At 48.0% G+C, this 22,273-nt stretch overlaps 1 protein-coding gene across 6 annotated transcripts in view; it reads right to left on the bottom strand.

Moving 5' to 3' along the window:
* The window catches only part of PUS10 (pseudouridine synthase 10), a 151,811-nt gene that overhangs the window by 59,737 nt on the left and 69,801 nt on the right, over positions 1 to 22,273 (bottom strand). For all 6 annotated transcript variants that reach the window (XM_029593713.1, XM_029593715.1, XM_029593714.1 and 3 more), the window contains 2 exons: positions 20,038 to 20,149; positions 8,410 to 8,471 (listed from right to left, as the gene is read on the bottom strand). In XM_029593713.1, coding sequence (XP_029449573.1) covers positions 8,410 to 8,471; positions 20,038 to 20,149 — 174 coding nt within the window. The remainder of the gene's footprint in view (positions 1 to 8,409; positions 8,472 to 20,037; positions 20,150 to 22,273) is intronic.

The raw sequence follows: 22,273 nt of genomic DNA, 5'->3' as shown, positions 1-22,273 counted from the left end.
TCAGTCCAGACTCCTGGGATGTACCAGAGCTCACTACTTGGGGTGGGAACCGGAGAGGCCTGCTCTCAACCCGCCTGCTCCAAAATTACCCTCCCTGGAGTCCTGAACATCCAAACGATAATGTCGTGCGAACGTATGCAACGATTTCCAAGTTGCTGCCCTACAGATCTCCAGCGGGAGACCTGTTGACACTCCGCCCAGGAGGATGCTTGGGAACGAGTGGAATGAGCCTTCAGTCCCAGGGGTAAAGGTCGACCAGCCAAGAGATACGCGGAATTAATGGATTCCTTCAACCATCGCGAAATGGTGGTCTTGGAGGCCATATTATCCTTTTTGGGACCGTTCCACAGGACGAAAAGGTGATCCGACACCCAAAAATCATTAGTGACTTCCAGATAGACTGAGACTTCCCTCTCAGTCAAAATCCTTTCAATTTCGTAAAACCTGCCCGTTAGACACCCTTGCTACGGCTTGCTCCACCATCCCTAATCACATTGACCTCGAGACAGCAGATAGTGCTATCTCCTCCTGGACAGAAACTACCCAAAAAATCGCTAACAAATTATGCCCAGTCATTCAAAAAACTATCACACAAACCAAGTCATCCAAAAAACCCTGGTATACCCAGACACTCAAAACCCAAAAAACCCAGCTCAGAGCAGCAGAAAGACATTGGCGCAAACACCCCACTCCTGCCTCAAAAACCAAATATTACCAACTGATGCATGCATACAGAAACGCCATTCAAACAACCAAAAAAGAATACTATGCAAAAAAAATTCACCCCCTCCAATTCAACCCAAAGGCACTATTTACACTAGTTTCTAATCTCACCAAACCCAATGTGTCTACCCCCCAAGTCCCCTCCTCTCAGACACGATGTAATGAAATTGCCCTCTTCTTTAAGAACAAAATTTCCAACATCACCGCCAAATTTAACCCTAACACCAAAAACTCCCCCACTACTAACATCATAAACCCTCCCACCCCACACTCTCCCACCCCTCTCTCATCCTTCGAACCTTCCTCCACTCTAGAAATAGAAAACATTTTAAAAAAGATGAGACCCTCCTCCCACCCCTCAGAAACAATCCCTACCAAATTACTTCTCGCTATTCCCAAAACAATAGCCTCCTCACTCTCCAAAATCGTGAACTGTTCCCTAGAACACGGCCTGGTCCCTAGCTCCCTGAAACAAGCCGTGGTCAAACCCATCCTAAAAAAACCTTCCCTTGATCCCTCCAACCTATCCAACCTCCGTCCCATTTCCAATCTCTCCTTCCTCTCCAAAATTATTGAGAAACTAGTTAACTCCCGTCTCTCTGACCACCTAGAACAATCCAACTTACTCCCACCAACACAACATGGCTTCCGAAAACACCTCAGTACGGAATCCCTCCTCCTCTCACTCACTGACACAATCATCAAAGGTATGGATGCGGGTAACTCCTATCTCATCGCCATGCTCGACATCTCCGCCGCTTTTGATACTGTAAATCATAACATCCTTATCAACACCCTCGTCAACATAGGAATCACAGGTACTGCTCTGTCTTGGATTAAATCCTTCCTCCACAACCGTACCTACACAGTACTCACTGACAATTTTACATCCCCTCCTGTTAATCTTGATTGTGGCGTCCCCCAAGGTTCCTCCCTCTCCTCCACCCTATTTAACATCTATATGATCCCCCTCACAAACTTCCTCTCCAACCTTGGTATCACACACTTCATCTACGCCGATGATGTGCAAATCCTTATACCTTTCACAAATTCTGCACTCACTGCTATCCAAAAATGGAACACCATCCTCGCTTCTATAAACCAACTCCTATCTGACATGCACCTTGCCCTTAATCCACAAAAAACTGAACTCCTCCTCATCTCCCCCAAACATGCATCCATACCCATACCCTTCCCCTCCACCTTCCACCCCCCTAACTTTCTCTCTGATACAAGAAACCTGGGGGTCATAATTGATAACCAACTTACCTTCAAACCATACATCAAATCTATCCTTAGCAGCTGCTACTTCAAACTTCAAACCCTAAAAAAACTTAAACCCCTCCTCTACTTCTCTGATTTCCGCACAGTACTTCAATCTATAATTTTCTCAAAGATTGATTACTGTAACGGACTCCTACTTGGTCTCCCTGCTTCCCATATCAAACCTCTCCAACTCCTCCAAAATGCCACTGCACGCATCCTCACTAATGCCAAAAAGAAAGACCACATTACTCCCACCCTCATTAATCTCCATTGGCTACCCATTCATTCACGCATTACCTACAAGACCCTTACCCTCATCCACAAAAGTATTACTAATGAACATTACAACTGGCTAAACCCCCCCTTCCTCCCACGTACTTCTACCAGACCCACCCGATCTTCGCTCCGTGGAACCCTTATTCACCCCTCTATAAAATCCACAAGACTCATGTCCACCACCAAACGGGCCCTCTCCCTAGCAGGCCCTTCCCTCTGGAACTCCATGCCCCTTGACCTTCGCACCGAAACCTCCACACCCACCTTCAAAAAGAAACTCAAAACCTGGCTCTTCCTCCAAGCATACCCCCAGTCACAATCTTCATCATCCCTTACAAACATCCTCACCCAACCGCCTACCCCTACCAACACCCCTTCTTCAGGACATACTCCCTGCACCCACCCCCCCAATGAACTTCAAACCTAAAATATTACTTAGTACCCGCCTCTCCCCTCCAATCACTGTTCCTCTGCGCTTATACTAACCTGTAAATAATCTGTGTTTATCACATTTTCCTCAAACCCCTGTACATATCCTTTCCTTATGTATCCTTTTCTCCCTCCCCCCTCCCCCTCCCTTTGTCTTGTCTACCTATATACCTCTCCTCCCCACCTTTTTATCTTGTTTATTGCTATGTTACTGAGTTTATTGTTACAAACTGTTCTTTGTAAAGGCTTTGCCTATATATCCTTGGTTGTAAGTTATCTGTAAACCGGCACGATGTGCAAACGGTTGCCGGTATATAAAATAAAATAAAATAAATAAATAAATAAGAGAACCCTACGCACATCTAGCTTCTTCAAATCCTTGGAACGAGTATCTGAACTGTCAAGATGTGAGAACGCGGGCAACTCCACCGACTGATGAAACGAAGAAACTACCTTGGGTAGAAAGGAGGGAACCGTCCGAAGACTAACAGCTGAATCAGAGATCCGCAAAAAAGGTTCCCTGCAGGACAAGGCCTGGAGTTCAGAAACCCGCCGAGCCGAGGTGATTGCCACCAAAAATACAACCTTCAACGCAAGATCCTTCAGGGTCGCTCTCTTAAGTGGTTCGAACGGGGGTGCACACAAAGCTTGGAGCACCACATTTAAGTTCCAGGAAGGACAGGGCGCACGCAGCGGTGGACGTAATTGCTTTGCCCCCTTCAGGAAGCGAACAATATCTGGATGAGATGCCACGGTCCCCCCATCCACCGAACCACATAAAGACCCGAGGGCAGCTACCTGTACTCGTAACGAACTACAAGATAATCCTTTCGCCAAACCATCCTGAAGAAAGGCCAAAATATCTGAAACGGCTGCCCGAGGGGCCTGAATCGCCCGAGACACACACCACGACTCGAATACCTTCCAAATGCGAACATACGACAAAGAAGTCGAGGTCTTGTGCGACCGCAGAAGGGTGGACACCACCGCATCCGAATAACCTTTACCTCTCAAACGGCTCTTCTCAAAAGCCATGCCGCTAGACAAAAGCGATCTACCTGATCGAAACAAACAGGACCCTGATGAAGGAGATTCGGTAGGACTGGGCTCCAGAGAGGTTCTTCTATCGCCAGATTGACGAGATCCGCAAACCACGGGCGCCGAGGCCACTCAGGCGCCACAAGTATGACCTCCACTGGATGACACTCTATGCGACAAAGGACTTTGCCTATCAGAGGCCAGGGGGGAAAGACATACAGACGGATTGACATACAGACGGAAAGACATACAGACGGATACAGATGGTCGGCCAAGGGAGCGCCAAGGCGTCCACCCCCTCCGCCGCCCGTTCTCTGCGCTGGGCGAAGAGCGCGGAGCCTTGGCATTCTGGAAGGTGCCATCAAATCCATGGCCGGTTGACCCCATCTGTCGCAAATAAGTTGGAAGGCTCTGTCCGCCAGTTCCCATTCTCCGGGATCGAGCTGATGATGGCTCAGAAAGTCCGCGTGAACGTTGTCTACCCCTGCGATGTGAGATGCGGCAATGCTGAGAAGGTATCTCTCCGCCCAGTGGATTAGGAGCCGAGCTTCCAGTGCCACCGGACGACTTCGGGTCCCCCCCTGACGATTGATGTAGGCCACCGTCGTCGCACTGTCGGACAGAAGCCTGACCGACTTTCCCCGGATCAGGGGTAGGAATGCCCGAAGTGCCAGGTGCACTGCCCTGGTCTCCAAGCGATTGATCGACCAACGAGACTCGGTCGTGGACCAGCGACCCTGCACTGACTGTCGCAAGCATACCGCTCCCCAGCCGGAGAGACTCACATCTGTAGTGACCACTGTCCAATCCGGAGCCACAATCGAGACCCCCTTGAGAAGACTGTCCGAGTGCAACCACCATCGCAGACTGGAACGCGCCACGGCCGTTAGGGGTAACGGAAGATGGAACTGCTCGGACACCGGACTCCAGCGGGAAAGCAACGCTGATTGTAAGGGGCGCATGTGCGCGAACGCCCACGGGACCAGTTCCAATGTGGAAGCCATGGAATCAATCAACTGCAGATAGTCCCAAACTGTTGGCGGCTGCATCTGTAAAAGGGCCGTAACCTGCCCCCTTAATTTTCGACTGCGGTCGACGGAGAAGAAGATCTTGCCTAGTTGCATGTCGAATAAAGCTCCCAAAATTCCAGCGACTGAGAGGGATCGAGGTGACTCTTGGCTGTGTTGACCACCCAGCCAAGGGAGTGCAACAGCTGTAGAACTCGCTGAATTGCCGAACGGCAAAGTTCTTCGGATTTTGCTCGAATCAACCAATCGTCCAGGTATGGATGGACTAGCAGCCCCTCGCGGCGCAACTGTGCCGCCACCACCACCATAATCTTGGTGAAAGTCCTGGGGGCTGTCGCGAGTCCGAACGGTAACGCTTGAAATTGGTAATGTTTCCCCAATACATAGAACCTGAGGTATTTCTAATGATCCTCCCGGATCCCAATATGTAGGTACACCTCCGTGAGATCCAGTGAGGCCAGAAACTCTCCCGGTCGTACTGACGCAATCACGGACTGCAGGGTCTCCATGCGAAAGCGTAGAATTCACAGGCACCGATTCAATTCTTTGAGGTCTAGAATGGGTCGGAAGGAGCCTTCTTTCTTGGGCACGACGAAGTATATGGAGTAGTGTCCTCTTCGTTGTTCCAGGACGGGAACTGGAATGATGGCCCCCAGGTCCACCGACCAGACCAATGTCTGAAGAACCACAGACCGCTTGTCTACGGGCCCGCACGGGGACGGAAAAAACCTAGGATTGGGAAGGCGAGCAAAATCTAAAGCGTAGCTGTGTTTTATCACGGAGAGTACCCACTGGTCTGTCGTGACTGTGGTCCATGCCTCGTAAAAGAGGGATAGTCTGCCCCCTACCTTTGGCACCGAGGAATGGACCGGCAGGACATCATTGTGTCGACTTACCGCCAGGGGCCGAAGAGGTGGTAGCGGGCCTACCAAAACGCCTTCCCCGAAAGGACTGGGGCTGTTGTCTCCCCCCTCCTGACCGAAAGGAAGAAGAGGAGGGGGTACTAGGCCAAGAAGTTCGAGGCTTACGATTACCCCGAAATCGAGAACGGGACGAAAAGGACCCTTTGGATCATGACCTGTCCTCCGGCAGATGGTAACCCTTGTTCTCGCCGAGCAACTGTATCATATCATCCAGTAAGGATGACATGATACAGTAAGGGTAAGGAACCCAGGCGAGATTTAGAGGCCCCATCCGCTGACAGGTTCTTCAGCCATAAGAGCTGTCTGGCCGAGACGGCGGACACCATGGAGCGCACCGAGGTTCTGAGAAGGTCGTACAGAGTGTCCGCACTGTAAGCCACGACCGCCTCGAGGCGACCGGCCTGCCTGGCTTCTTCCTCTGAGAGGCCCTCATTGGCTAGTAGTTGCTGCATCCAACACAGACCGGCCCACAAGGCAAAGTTACTACAAACTGCCACTCGGGCTCCCAGCACAGAAATCTCAAAAATCTTCTTTAACTGGATTTCCAATTTGCGATCCTGGAGGTCCTTCAACGCCGTGGTGCCCGTGACCGGAATGGTCGTCCTCTTCATCACCGCGGAGACTGCGGCATCCACCTTCGGCACCCGGAGGACTTCCAGAGCCTCCTCTGGAAGGGGATAAAGCTTATCCATGGCCTTCGTGACCTTCAGGCCCAGGTCTGGGGTATCCCATTCCCGAAAGAGGAGGTCCGTCGCCAAGAAGTAAAAAGGAAAAGTTGTGGGGGGACCACTCAGGCCCAACAACACTGGGTCCATGGATCCCAGCCGAGACTCCTCTGGCGGCGTGGCGATGCCCAGCTCCCCTAAGATGGCGGGAATAAGCGGGGCCAGCTCCTCCTGGAGGAAGAGGCGTATGACCCTCGGATCATCCCTCTCCGAGGCCTGGCTTTGCCTCGAACTACCCTGCGCCAGGGTGCCATCTCCCTCTGCCCCCCTTGGAGGTGGGGAGAGGTCCGCATGCTCCTCGGGGTCCTCCGAGCTCTCGGTTGAATCTGTGTCCCCTCTGAGGGGAAGGATTCGTAAAGGTCGCTTGGATCTGGAGGCTCCCTCCTTGTCCTCCGTACGTGGCCGAGGCGCGCCCGCCGTAAGCGAACCCCCTTGGGGCTCTGAATGGGGCGAACGCCGTTTGCAGGCCTTGCGGGCCTTAAAGGCCCTGTGCATCGCGAGAATAATCTGCGATGAAAGGAGGAGCCCGAGTCCTCCGTATCCGTAATGTCTGGGTCCGGCTCCTTCGCTCCCCCTGCTGCCGCTAGCGGGGAAACGGGACGAGAAACCGGGCGTTGAGGAGAGAGGGGGGGCGGGGAATTCCTGGCCCTCTCCGCGGTCAGCGCATCCGTTTGAGCCGGCGGCAAAATGACAGGAATTTCCGCGCTTTGGGGGCCTGATTTGTGAAAGGCCGTGGGGCGCTCCCCAATAGCGACCGCAAACATCCGCCAGAGAACCACCACTCCCCGATCCGCCCCAACGGTCCCTCGCCTCCCGGGATGCAGGCTGAGCACAGCCCATCCCGGGAGAGGTGCGCGTTTCCTGAGCCGCAGGCCGTGCCTCGTGGCATGCCGGCTCCAACTGTACAAAGAATCAACAAAAACCGCGAAAGAAAAACAAGGCGATTGCGCGGGGGGCCCGGGGGGAAAGAAAAAAATCGCAGCGGTCAGGTCGGAGAATTGCCGGAACCAATCTGCTTTATATTTTATTTATTTTTTTTTTACCTCGAGAGCTGTCCCTCGACGAGTGCTGACGCGATCCGGCTGGGGTGAGTGAGCCGGGCTCCCCGGTATCACTCCGGCTGGGCTTGAAGAATCAGGGTCCTCGACCCCTAGCCCCAGCGACCTGCTCGACCAGGGGGGGTGGTCCCCTCAGGACCTAGCAACCCCCTGGGAGACACGGACCGTTCTTCTTCCTATACTACCCTCAGAGAACTTCTCTTTCTTTTTTTTTTTAAACTTTACCAAGGAAGGAAAACTTACAAGTACAATCCACACTGTCAGACTAGACTATTTAAATCCCCCTACTATCCTCTAATCTTTTTTTTTTTTTCTTCAGGCTGTGGGTCCTGCACCCGGACCAGCTGCTGGAGACAGAGAAATACTGGCAGGCTGTGGGTGGCACCCTGGTATATATGGCAGAGCCTGTCAAATCTTGCTCTGTCTCCACCTGCTGGTGCGGAGGCAAAACCCAGGAGTCTGGACTGATCTGGTACGTACAGGGAATAGGGAATGGTTATTTACCCTTTTAAACAGTACTAAGTCTAGGGGACAGGCCAGGAAACTAAGAGCAAATTTAAAACAAATTCAAGAAAGTATTTTTTCACTCAATGCACAATCAAGCTGTGGAATTTGTTATCGGAGGGTGTGGTCAAGGCATGTTAAACAGTGGAGTTTAGACAAGTTCCTGGAGAACAAAAAAAATTATAAGCCATTATTAATCATGTAAACTTGGGAAAGCCACTGCTTATCCCTGGATTGGATCTATACTTTGGGATTCTGCCAGGTACTTGTGACCTGGATTGGCCACTGTCTGAGACAGTGGGCCAATGGACCTTTGGTCTGACTCAGCATGACATATTTTATGTTCTTAAGGATGAACTGAAAGAGAAAAAAGGGAAGTGTAGCTGTTTTGTTTTGGTTTTAAAATTCAGAGAAAACCCTTATCTGCAGTGAAACTTACAGGAAGTGGCAGTCCCCATCTGTTTCAGGGTGAGAAAAGATCACACTCACTTCAAATGAGCTCTGAAAGACAAAAGCAATTTAAAAATTTACTTGAAAGTCATGGAATTGCTCTGTGGAGTAAAGGTTTTTAGGTGGGTAAACTCATGTTTGCTGGGTATTGGGGTTGGGAAAACAAACTATGTGCATGGATTTCATTTGGAAATTCCACACAGGTACACCCATGGGCCCCAATGGCACCGGATTTGCAAGGAACCAAGCTTCAAGGTCTGCAGGTAACAAAGTATTCTGCAAGCGCCATCAAATTTTAAATAAATGCTCACCCCCCTCACCCCTCCGCTATTTTCACATAGCTTTTGTTGCAAGCCCAAAAAGAAGGGGAAAAAAAGGAAGCCCCCAGTGGGCCTCTTACAAGTCACGATTTCATATTCTCGACTTGAAAAAAAAGGGGCTGTGTTTACACTTCAATATTCAAAAGGATTTAGCCAAGTACATTGGCCTTTTCTGCCTGACTGAAATGGTGCCCAGGCTTCTGCAGCACACACACTTTCAGGCAGGTTCAGAAGAAGCCTCACCTGGGGGCGTTTTTAGGAAAAGGGAGGAAACCAGTGTGTTCACATGGGATAGCAGAGTTGCTTACCTGTAGCAAGTATTCTCCAAGGACAGTGGGATATTAGTCTTCATACATGGATGATATCAGATGGAGCCCCGACATGGAAAACTTATGACAAAGTTTCTAGAACTTTGACTTGGCACACTGGGCATGCTCAGCATGCGCTATAGCAAGCGTGCACACAGGGTCCCTCTTAAGTCTTATAACATAGAATTATATAAAAAGAAAATAGGAGAAACCCAACTCCACGGGATGGTGGGTGGGTATCGTGAGGACAACCATCCTGCTGTTCTTGGAGAACACCTGTTACAGATAAGCAACTCTGCTTTCTCCAAGGACAAGCAGGATGGTAATCCTCACACATGGGTGAATCCCTAGCTACAGGCTCCTTCCCAACATAAAAGGGGACCAACAGATACCCAAACCAGATGCCAACGGGCACAACAACAGTGCTGTTGGTAACCGTGGGGGGAGTCAACCTGAACCCAAACAACGGACCCTAGGCAGGGAAGGTTGGGTTCTACACCTTAAATAGATTCTGAAGGTCAGACTGGCCAAACCTACTGTCGCATCAGCCATCCCTATCCAGACAATAGTGAGATGTGAATGTGTGGAGAGAAATCCATGTCACAGCCTTGCAGATCTCCTCCACGGGAACTGTTTGCAAGTGGGCCACTGACGCTGTCATGGCTCGGCCTTGACATGACCCCTAAGATGCAGTCCCGCCTGGCATAACAGAAGGAGATGCAATCTGCTAGCCAATTCAATAGTGTCTGTTTGGCAATGGCAATGCCCAATTTATTCCTATCAAAAGAAACAAAAAGTTGGGTGGACTGTCTATGGGCTTTTGTCGGCTCCAGATGGAAGGCTAAGGCTTGCTTGCAGTCCAAACTATGCTGGGCTCGTTTGCCTTGATGCAAATGGGGCCTGGGAAAGAATGTGGGCAGGATGATGGACTGGTTAAGATGGAAGTCAGTCACCACTTTAGGCAGGAACTTAGCGTGTGTATGCAAGACCACCCTATCATGATAAAACTTAGTGACCCTGAACACTGAGGTGACCACCACCACCAAAAATATGACCTTCCAGATCAGGTACTTCAGGTCACAGGTGCACAGCAGCTCAAAAGGAGCTTTAATCAGCTGAGCTAACACCACGCTGAGGTCCCAAGACACAGCGAGAGGCCTTAGGAGAGGCTTCAATTGAAACAGGTCCCGCATAAAATGTTCAACTATAGGTTGTACAGAGATGGGCGTACCATCTATATTATGGTGGTATGCACCAAATGCACTCAGATGAACTCTAACGGAGTTGGTTTTCAAGCCATCCACTGATAGGAATAGAAGATAATCAAGCAGTTTTTGTGTGGGGTAGGAGAACGGATCTAGGGCTTTCTGCTCACACCACACGGAAAACTTCCTCTACTTTAGTCCTTAGGACTTTCTAGTAGAAGGCTTTCTAGAAGCTAACAGGATCTGAGACGCATCCTCTGAGAGATCAAGTGGTTGCAGGATCAACCTCTCAACATTCAAGCTGTGAGTGACAGGGCCTGGAGATTGGGATGTCGCAATATGCCTCTTTCTTGCATGATGAGATCTGTGGAAGTCCCTGAACTGATCAGTCTTTGAATGGTCAACTCTCATAGGACTGGAAACCAGACCTGTCTCAGCCAATAAGGGGCTATGAGGATTATAGTCCCCTTGTCCTCGCGAAGCTTCAAGAGATTCTTCGCCATTAAGGGAATCAGAGGATATGCATACAGAAGACCCTTGCCCCAATGTCAGGTAAGGGCAACAAAGGCTGGTTTTCCATCTGACCTGTACAGGGAGCAGAACTGAGGTACCTTTCTGTTGCAAGGGGACACGAAGAGAACCACATGCAGGTTTCTCCAGAAGCAGAATATCCAATTCGCAACCTCCTGGTCCAGGGATACCTCCTGGGGTCTGAAGGCACGACTCAGTCTGTCCATTACTACGTTCTCTGTCCTGGTCAGGTACATGGCCCTGAGCACCATCCTGTGGGACAGGGCCGATGATCAGATCTAGTCCTCTTCCTGACACAGGAGGTACGATCCCATATCTCCCTGCTTGGGGACATACCACATCGCCACCTGGTTGACGGTTTGGATCAGGGCAACTTTGTTGGACAGCCTATCTCTGAAAGCCCATAGCGCATACCTGATCTCCCAAAGCTCCAGGAAGTTGATTTGACAACAGCTCTCCTGAGCAAACCAGAGACCCTGGGTACCGAGCCCATCTACATGAGCTTCCCAGCCCATGGTGGACGCATCCATGATTAGGACAATTTGGGTAGGAGGACTTCAAAAAGGATCCCCCGTTCCAGATTTGAAAGTATCTGCCACCAGAACAGAGAGTCCCAGAGGGGCAAGGTGACTCAAATGCAATCCTGGAGGTTCTGCGTGGCCTGGCACCACTGCAATCTCAGTGTCCACTGGGCTCTGCAAATGTGTAATCATGCCAAGGGAGTGACATGGATGGTTGCAGCCATACGGCCCAACAGCCTCAACATGTGCCTGCTGTCTCCGCTGAATCTCTGCCGTGATGGTCATTAAAGTGATGGCCCTTTGATGAGGCAGGAAGGCCTTGGCCTGAGCCATGTCTAGCAGGGCTCCTAGGAAGTTCAATTGAGGTGACAGGCTGAGATGGGACTTCGGGTAGTTGATGACGAACCCTAGTGACTCCAACTCACGGATGGTCAAGTGCGTGGACCTGACAGTCCCTGCCTGAGATGTGCTCTTGACCAGCCAATCATCCAGATAAGGGAAAACAAGCATCCCCAGCCTATGGAGGTTCTCCGCCACCACGGCCAGGCATTTTGTGAAGACTTGTGGGGCTGACACCAGCCTGAATGGAAATACCCGATACTGGAAGTGTTGTTTTCCAACCACAAGTAAAAGATCCTTCTGGTGACTAGGGAAGATCTCGATGTGAGTGTACACGTCCTTCAGATCAAGGGAGCATAGCCAGTCCCCTTTTTTTCAAAAGGGGGATCAAGGTGCACAGGAAACCATCTTTAACTTTTGTTTTTTGAAAATTCTGTTTAAGGCCCTTATGTCTAGGATGGGACAGAGTCCTCCTGTTTTCTTTGGAATCAGGACCTGGAGTAAAATCCCCACCCTCTTTGTCTTGATGGGACAGGCTTGACCACTCTGGCTGTTAAGAGGGAGGAGAGCTCCGTTAGAAGTACCTCCTAATGAGCTACCGGCTCCCAAAATAGGCTTGGAGGATAATTTGGCAGGATACCCAATAGGTTCAAAATAGTACACTTGACGGATGACGGAAAGAACTCAATCTGGCCACTGGTTCGGGAAGAACCACAGCTTGCCCCCAACGAGCAGATCCACTGTCCCGGGAACAGGCAATTGGACTACGCTCCTTGCGACCCAGTCAAAACCCCATTCCTGGAGTTGACTTCAGGTACTGGCTCTCCTCTGCTGAGACAGCCGCAGAAGCACTGATGCTTTTGATGGGAGAGAGGGGGCAGAAGATAGAACTTTCTCTGGTGAAAGAAAGACTTCCTATACCCCGATCTTGTCGACCTACTAGCTGAAGAGGACAGATCTAGAACTGTGGCAGAGAGTTGTTGGAGGGTCTCATGGTGGTCCCAGAGCTGGGCCACAGCATCCTTCACCCTATCTCTGAACAGATTCTATCCAGTACACAGCATGTCAGTAAGTTGTTCCTGTATCTCTGGTTGGAGATCCGAAACCCACAGCCATGCCATTCTGCAGGTGCAGATTCCCATTGCAGAGACTCTCGGACCTCATGTTTCCTGCACTCCAGGTTCTTATGCACCAGCGACATGAAGGTGTCCTGCTGTTGCTGAGGCAGCTGCTCAGCCACCTCCTGCATCTGCTTCCAGATGTCCCGCAAGTACTGGCTCATGTAGACCAGATAGGAAGCTATTCGAGCAATGAACATGGCCTCCCTGAAACATTTTTCTCCCAAGAGTGTCTATCTCTCTGCGATCCTTTCCCAGTGGCACTGAGGAATGACTCTGAGGATGCTTGGCTCTCTTAAGAGCAGATTTGTCCACAACCGACCGGTGAAGCAGCTGTCGCTTATAGAATTGGCAGCCTTCTGAACAAGGTAAATTTATTTATTTTATTTTATTTATTTATTTAAGATTTTTATATACCGGCATTCATGATACAATCACATCATGCCGGTTTACATATAACAGGGGTGTACAATGAACAACAGAGTAACCTGTGGAAGTGAGCAGTTACAAATAACAAGGGAATTAAAACTGGGAGAAGAGAAGAAAAAAAGGAGAGGATAACATTAGATAAAGATATTTACATTAGATAAAGATATTTACAATATCTATAATATAAGCTATAGATATTTACATGGAGAAGGCGGTAGGACTGGTTGGATAACGTCTAGTAGGACTGGCTGGATCCATCAGTCATCTTGTTCATGGGATCATCATCTTGTTCATGGGATCATCTTGTTCATGGGTTCATCTTGTTCATGGGATCATCATCTTGTTCATGGGATCATCAGTCATCTTGTTCATCTTGTTCATTGTTAAATCCCATCAGTCTTCTTGTTCATGGGAGACACTGAGAGGGGGTGTTCCCATATCCTCAGCAGTAACTCCTTAAGGATATTGTGTACTGGGACCGCCATGTTCTCCTTAGGAGGCTCCATGAACTGGAGGATTTCAAGCATTTTGTGCCTGGCATCCTCTTCCATCAGCAACTGAAATGGGATGGCCTCTGCCATCACCCTCACAAAACCTGCAAAGGTTAAGCCCTCAGGAGGAGACTTCTGTAGGGGATAAGCCCCTGGTTCAAACCCCCAGGTATAAGCCCAGTAATTGTGTGTTTATATGAGATTAGCCCCCCCAGGTCAGAGCCCCTGGGCAGGATACCAGTGTGGATGGTCTGAACATGTAACAACTTCCTTCGCTCTTCTGATGGAGAAGGGTCTGAGGGGAGACCCTCAGAGCCATTGCAGGAGGGGTCCATGGTTTCAAACCCCAGGGGTCATAGGGACCCTCATCCTCACTGAAAGTGATAGGGGATGGGGTCCTAGGCCCTTGGCCTTCATCCAGAGGTGCAGACACTGGTGGAGCTAGACAGTGGGGCTGCAGGCCTTGGATTCTTAGCTGGTCTGGAAGGAGCTTTCTCCTCAGAGGAACCGGCCACAACCACTATATCAGTAGCAGGAGGCTGTGGTGTTTCTATGGGCACCGATCCTGGCTCGGGAACAGATGCCAGCTGGGTCAGTAACACACCGACGAGCGCAATGAGCTTCTCCAATAGTGGTTCTAGAACAGATGGTATCACTTCCGGTGCTGTCGGTGCCACAGGACTGATGCCCCGCATTGCCCGCTGGACCGCCAGTTGGACTCGACACACGTGCTCCTTTTCGAAGACTGCTGATGCCAATACTGACTTGGAGGAAGGAGGGGAAGCCAGGTCCTCTTTGGACCCGACAGCTAGATCGGTGACTGGCATCAGGACTGGTGGAGACAGTCGCAGACTCCTGGCACCGAGGGAGGACCGGTGTTCCTTGCCACAGGGTTGCTTCGAGGGCATCCCAGCATGAGCTGGTGCATCTCCATGCCCTGCACTGTGCATAGATGGAGGACCAGTGCTGATGCTTTTTCAGCTTCCCTCGATGCTCGGCATGGTCCTTCCCTGGTGCCGAGGCTGATGATGAGAAACCCAAAGTCCTCAGCCTGGAGGAGCCCGACGGTGGTCTATCTCTGGCGCCCCTGTCCACCTATGGCACCAATGGTCCCACCAGTATCGATGGTTCGGTGTCCATCAGTGCACCTCCAAGGTCCTTTGATGCCAATGCCACCGATGCCAATGCTGATGGATCGATCTTCTTTGACCCAAAGTGTTGCTCCATCTTGTTGAGCTGAAGACGACGTCCTTTTGGGGTCATTTGTGGACATCTGTGGCAACCCCGGATGTCATGTGATGCCCCCAGGCAGAGGACACATACCTTATGAGGGTCCATGATGGATATGGCCCTCGGGCACAGAAGGCATAGTCAAAACCAGGATGCAGCCATGATGGGACAAAATAAATGGGAAGCAATATCAAAAATCAATGGCAGCAGGTTTCGAAGGCCAGCAGGTACCGAAGCACCGCCACTGCCGGGGTATCAACCGCAAAAGGAAACTTACCGATAAACGATGAAAACCCTGACTAGGAGCATTATGGGAAGGACCGAGAAGGACCTGGCATCAAACGCAAGTGAATAATCGCAGATAAAAAGTGAAAAACCAGACGTTTTCCAAAAAGGCTGAAAAGAGCTCACCAACTGTGATGCTGCAGCTCCTTGGAAAAAGAGAGACTAAAGAGGTACCCCATATGGATGTGTAGTATAGGGCATGCTGGGCATGCTGGGCATGCCCAGTGTGCCAAATCAAAGTTATAGAAACTTTTGACATAAGTTTTCCATGTCGGGGCTCCATCTGATGATGTCACCCATGTGTGAGGACTACCATTCTGTTTGTCCTCGGGAGAATTCCAGAAACACTGAAACAGCAGGAGCTAATTTACAAAGAGACTCCACCTGGCAGCTTTCTCTTGGAACAGAAGTTGTGAGCGTACACAGTAAAAGTACCTGTGACTGAGCTATTTAAAAACTGCCCTCACGCAAACTTTTACAATCATGAATGTACATGAAGGACCAAACAAGACAGATTAAAGTAACTGACTTTTAAAAAAAAATGCTTCTTTTTACCTGAAAACCTAACATGCAGATTTAGAGAAAGAAATTAACTGAAATGTGTGTGTGTGTATTACATTGTCCGGAGTCTTTGTAGGTTGTGATATCTTTTAAAGGACCAACAAAAAAGGTGTTGGAAATAACATGAGGTTTTGAGATCTCAGAGGCTTAAAAAAAAAAAATGTAAAAGAGGAAAACAAAGCTGACACCTGTGAAGGGGACACTTGCCCACGGATACTGGTTTTTGCTTTGACAGGATGTGACTAGATGAAAAACTCACCAGCTACTCTCAGATCTTTCAATCATTTCTCTTGGGTGTTTCTGGGCTTTTAGCCCTTGCTCTTTTCAACCCTGTGAAAGCTGGCATGTGCCAAACCAGCTGGGCCTGGCTGTGAGCACTGGGATCTTTGTTTTGACAGAACTGCTCAAATGTTTAGGAGTGCAAATCCAATTCTGGGGATATGCTAAGACCCGTGGAAATTCCAATATAGTCAGAATATAAATTGTTTTGAAAATGAAAGCTTTTCGAACCATTTTGCGGGTCATTCCTCTATTAAGCCTTGTGTCTCTTCTTATGTCTCTATTGCTTTATGGTTCTCTTTTCAGCCTCCTGTTATTTCACATCTTGCATTTTTACGATTCTTTCTCTGTCCCTGCCATAGACTCCGTGTTGGTTTTTTTTCACTCTCTGACTGAAATTCAGGCGATATTATTACTCTCATACATTAGCTGTTGCAGTCTCTCTCAGGCATTCATGCTGTCCCTTTTTCACCCCTGCTCACTCACTTTCCCTTCCTTCCCACATAATCCCTCTCCCTTTCCCCAAAGATGATCTCCTTTCACTTTGGGCCAGTTTCCACGGGTGATTTGCTGGCAGACAGTGTGGTGGACAATACACTATTTTGTGTTAATAACCAGGACATTCTAGTAAGGCAAAGCTTAAGCATGCCCTGAGGGAAAGGTATTACATAGCACGGAAAGTGGGCTTTAAATGTTCACCTGAAAACCTAACCATTTTTTAGCACAAGTTTTATGGCAGAGGCCTCATAGCCTTGTAGTCTGAGCATCCAACATTCAAAGTGAGTTGGTGGACAAAAGAATTGCTTAACATAAGTTGCAGAGGCTCATGATCTGATCCAGTAGGAAAAGGACATCCATACAAGGTATAAAAGAAAAGGTGAATATCTCCAAGCCACTGCAAAAGATTCTCTTTCAGTCTGTTCAACTGATGACAGGGCCTGGCTGGCATTGGCAACAGCATGGACTGGAACCTATTTGGTCAGCTGCTTGAGGACAGCTCCTAAATCAACAGGGCTGGCATTCACCAAATGTTCATTCTTCTTGCCAGAATCAAAGTAAACCAAGACATCACTGGAAAGAGATTATTCTAGCTCAGCTTTAGTTTTTGTTCATTTGTCCATTCCCACACCTGCTCTTTTTTGGTGAGATTCCAAAGAGGCTGTGTAGTTGAAGCCAGCAATGAATCTGCCACAGTAGCTGGCAACTCCACACAGGCTTTGAACTTGTGTGGAATTTGTGGACACGAAAGCATTTTCGATATCCAGCACTTTCTTAAGGTCTGCAGAAGCCCAATCCTTGGAAAATATGTATCCAAAAAACTCTAATGTGGGTTTGATATATTTGCAATTTGGAGAGCTCGGTGTCAGATTAGGTTCATAACATCATAAGACTGAGGTGAATCAAATGTTATGTTCTGCAGTAGAGGAATTGCTAAAACTGAGGCGTTTCCACAATGAAGATTCAAGAGTTGTAGAAATAGTTATTTATATTGATTCGGGGTGAAGTCAATTGTATCCTGCTATGAGGTCAAGTTTGGAAAAAACCTGTGCTCTGTTCAGATCAGCAATGATGTTATCCACAGTGGGAGTGATGTGTCGTTCAGGTTTCATAGATGTCTTGGTAGCCACATAGCAACACATTTCCAGATTTTTCCTGGTTGGTTTAGCTTATGAAGAACAACTGTTGGGGACACCTCTGGTGTGGAACCCTCTACATGGTCTGCACTGTCAAATTCTTCTAGGCATGCCAACTCTCCCTCACCCAGAGTCAGTCGTGGTAGAGTCTGCCCTAAAACAGGCCGTACCTATGCTGGGAGCATAGGGCACTGGGTGTGCTGGGTAGGAAGGTGTTTCAGGGCACTATGTTGATTGCCCGTATTGCTTCCTACCAGCTGTACATGACACAATATTCTCGGAAACTCTGGAAGTAGGTTCAGGAATTGTCCGAGCGCCTACCCAACAACAGCAGGATGCTTTCTTTGCGGTCGTCCAGCAGGGCGTGGAATGTGGCAAACACAAGGTGCGCTCCATCTATGACCGTATTTGAAACAGCAGCTAGGGTGGCGGTAGTGGGCATTGGTGCCCGCAGGATGGCCTGGCTCCGAGCCTCTTATCTCCGGCCAGAGGTCCAGGAGAAGCTCGCGGACCTACCTTGTACTGGTGAGAACCTTTTTGGTGATAAAGTGAGGGATGCTGTGGCTCAGTTGAAGGATCACCATGAGACACTTCAGTATCTCTCTGCCAGTACATCGGATCCACCGACCTCTGCCAGGAAATCCTCACGACAGTGCCCTAAGAGGTCCTTTTATCATCAGAGGGGATATTATCCACCTGCCTCTCGTATCCGTTTGCAAAATGGGGGCCCTAGGGGTCACTCAAGACAGCAGTGAACCCCCAGGCCTCAGCTGGTACCCCAGCTAAGCCCCACTACGGGGTTTTGACTGGCTGCAAGGGAGCATATGCCAATCAACCGAACCACCGACGCTGATGTAAAAGCCCATTGCCTCAAGATTTCCAACCCCTCTTTATGCTTGATACTAATCCTCTCCCTGGTGGAGCATGCTGGCAACAGAAACAGTGAGCACAGGGTCTTCTTCACAGTGCTTCCTTAATAAATCTCTTCGACTGGTTTATTTTAAGATTCAGCAATCATAAAGCAATATATGGAGAAATGCCTCCTGGAGCTGCACATTCATTTTAGTGAAAATGTTCGTATTTATTTTTTGGCCATGCTGAGCTCTTCCACTGCAGAGGTGCCATGCTGCAAACTATCGTATGCATCATTCGGATTGGTGAGAGCAGGGGCAAAGTGCTTCCAAAAATGTAATTGAAAATCCTATTGTGAGCACATGCTGCAGCTAATAATGCTCTCCCCCTCAGCTGCTGACTGTACGAACCAAGAGAGAAGCAACAAAGTAATCTGGACAGACCTTCGGAAAGTTTCATGATTTTCGAAAAATGTTCTTTCAAAGACAACTTACCCACATAAAGGGTGAACAGAAGATAATCCAAATAATTCAACCTAAAGAAGGTAATTTTACAGTAACTCAAATGTTTTCCAAGCAGACTTGCGCAAAACATTTCACTTAGAAAACAGCAGGGGTGCACAGAATCCTGCACGGGAGCAGGAGTAAATGTTCACAAGTACATTTCTCAGCATGCTTTCCAAACTCCAAAGAATGTGCGGAAATGGTTTCCTCTTCCCAACTCCGCCCCCAGGAACGCCTCTATCAAGTATGCAGAAAAGTGCACACAAAAGTCGCTTCCATGCGTACTTTGACACCTGGAGCTCCAGGGCGATTTTCAAAAAGCCCATTTACATGCAGAAATGCTTTTGATAATCTGACCCACAGAGTGCATCATGAGATGGTTTCACTTACTACGTTTTATTTAGGCACTTATGGTCCAAAATGAGCTGGTTTTATCTCAGGACCAAACCCAGGACACGGTACAACAGCCAGACTAATCTGCAGCCTCGCTAGTGTCAGCAGTGGAAGGGAGGCTGAGCAGAATGCTCTATACCAGGAATTACAGTGCTGCTTTTCCTTCAGCAGTATTCAGATTTATTCTTATATCGATCCAATAAAAGCTATCACAACCTGCAAAGACGTGAGCTTTTCCCTAAAACTCTGCACTTCAGAACAGATGCCAACAAATAACACAGGGAGGCTGTAATGGAGTGGAGTTTGCTTGGCAAATAACTGTCATTAAAGAATACGTAAAAAACTTTTACAGAAGCCACGGCAGATTGCAGACATGTGGCAAATGGAAGAATTTTAAGATTCAGTTCAATCTGAAAGTGATGCATAAATATATATATATATTTTTTTTTTTTGAATGACAGAAACACCAAAAGTTCTATCTTGCAAGAATAGAATATGATGATATTTTGGACCCAGGCTGTCTTCAATGAGCAGATCTGCTGCTTTCTCTTCCAGCCTGAAGAGCCCAGGAACGAAAGCATGTAACAGTACCAGAACATATATTTCATACTGCAATACCTTGCTATCGATCTGAACACCCAGTTCCTCCGAAAACAGGGGGTGAATAATCCATTTGTAGGCTTCCTTCAGCTGTACAATATCATCTTTTTCCAATGAAAGGCCCTGCTTTCTGAATCATAAACAAAGCAAGCAATGATAAAAACTAACCTAATGGATTTATTCGGTGTAGAACAACCATATGAGTATCATTACTAACAGTAAGAGCCCGGGGCCAGAGATGCTGTGGTAGGGAGTCCCAGTCATTACAAAACAGTGACACCTAGTGGCTGGGCTTAAAGCCCATGACTGTAGGGTTCTGGAAGGACTGGCACTGCAATACCTTGCCTAAGTGAGTTGCGAGGGGATATAAAATAAGGGGGTGGGGGGGGGATTCCCAGGTATTGGCAAATGAACGTTCATGGCGCCATAGCTCACACAAAGGCCAGTTCTGATTGAGCTGAAAGCCCAAAGTAGCAGAAGGAATCTGCCGGACCAAAAATACAAAAGAGAGGCCAGAGCAGGACATTTCACTAAATTCTGCATTTGTACACGCATCAATTTGTATTCTATAAGCATTTTAGTTCCCATTTATGGAATTACTGATGTGAACAGCAGGGGCGTTCCAGGGGGAGCGTGGCTGTGGCCTCCGGACCAGCCCCCCCCAGACCGGAACATGGCGCGCCGGCACCTGGCTGACACGCGCAAGTTATGTCTGCCTCGGGCACGCAGGCTGCCGATTTTGCGCAGCCTTGCGCGCGCCGACCCTGTATTTTATAACATGCGCACGTTATAAAATTGGGAGTAAATTTGTTCGCGCCGGGTTGCGCGAACAAATCTACTCCTGCGCGCACCTTTTAAAATCTACCCCTTTGGGTATTATAAATTATCTATGATGTTAAAAAGTTTTTATGATCTACGTTAGCTGGTGATCTGAACAGGCAATCAATAAAGTTAGATACATAAAGAAATGAAGTGCCAGGTAAGCACCTCCCTTTACTTCCATCCTCCAGCCCCTGTGCTGCCAGAGAGAGCACAAACTGCTCCAGGCAGGCCTTGCAGGGAGATAATGAAGCACTCTTGGGGAGGGATTACAGAGGTGGAAAAAAATCACTGGGAAAAATAATTTTGCCCTATTTCATTCTTTTTATGCTCGTTTTATTTTTTCTTTTATACTTCTCTTTCTTCCCCATCCCTCCTCTGGAGACCGTACCTTCATATGGATATTGGGAGGATAGAAGCAGTTTGGAAAAAAGGCTACTAAAATGAAACAAGGCCTGCAACACAACACTATAAAGAGAGGCTTAAGACAATCATAATGGGAAAGGAGGAAGAAAAAATAGCAAAATAGAAAAAGAAATTCAAAGACAAAGGGATCCTGATCTCAGCTGCTGGGAAGATGGTCCAGAGGAAACCCTGAGAACTAGGAAGAGGATGGCAGATGCTTGAAATAACCTACAGGGGGTAAAAAATGAAAAGAGAATCTTACTCTTATCAGTAATCAAGGTCTATGAAAGTATGACCATCGAATATGACACCAGGACTGCACAAATATGAATTTATTACTTACGTCCATAAAGTGCTCATTTATTTATTTATTTATTAACTTTTATTTACCGACATTCGTGAAGCACATCATGCCGGTTTACAATGAACTCAGGTGGGAGATACAGTAAAACAATATAACATTAAAACAATATAATATTACTAACGAAAAAAAAAAACAACGTCTTGAGACGCTCATGAGATTATAATCATAGGACATAAGAACATAAGAAAATGCCATACTGGGTCAGACCAAGGGTCCATCAAGCCCAGCATCCTGTTTCCAACAGTGACCAATCCAGGCCATAAGAACCTGGCAAGTACCCAAAAACTAAGTCTATTCCATGTAACCAATGCTAATGGCAGTGGCTATTCTCTAAGTGAACTTAATAGCAGGTAATGGACTTCTCCTCCAAGAACTTATCCAATCCTTTTTTAAACACAGCTATACTAACTGCACTAACCACATCCTCTGGCAACAAATTCCAGAGTTTAATTGTGCGTTGAGTAAAAAAGAACTTTCTCTGATTAGTTTTTTTGTTTTTTTTTTAATTCTTTATTTCTCATTTTCAACTAACAAACAATAAGAATATAGTTTGCTTGAAAATACATGTATTGGGTTACATTTATATAAACAAAAATCTATACTTCTTTCCACAATTAGTAATTACAGGAAATTATAATGAAAACCCCCAATAACATTTGGTATCAA

The sequence above is a fragment of the Rhinatrema bivittatum genome, chromosome 3 (genome assembly GCF_901001135.1).
Source record: "Rhinatrema bivittatum chromosome 3, aRhiBiv1.1, whole genome shotgun sequence".
In the NCBI taxonomy this organism is placed as follows: domain Eukaryota; kingdom Metazoa; phylum Chordata; class Amphibia; order Gymnophiona; family Rhinatrematidae; genus Rhinatrema; species Rhinatrema bivittatum.
This window is presented reverse-complemented; position numbering and strand designations above follow the sequence as displayed.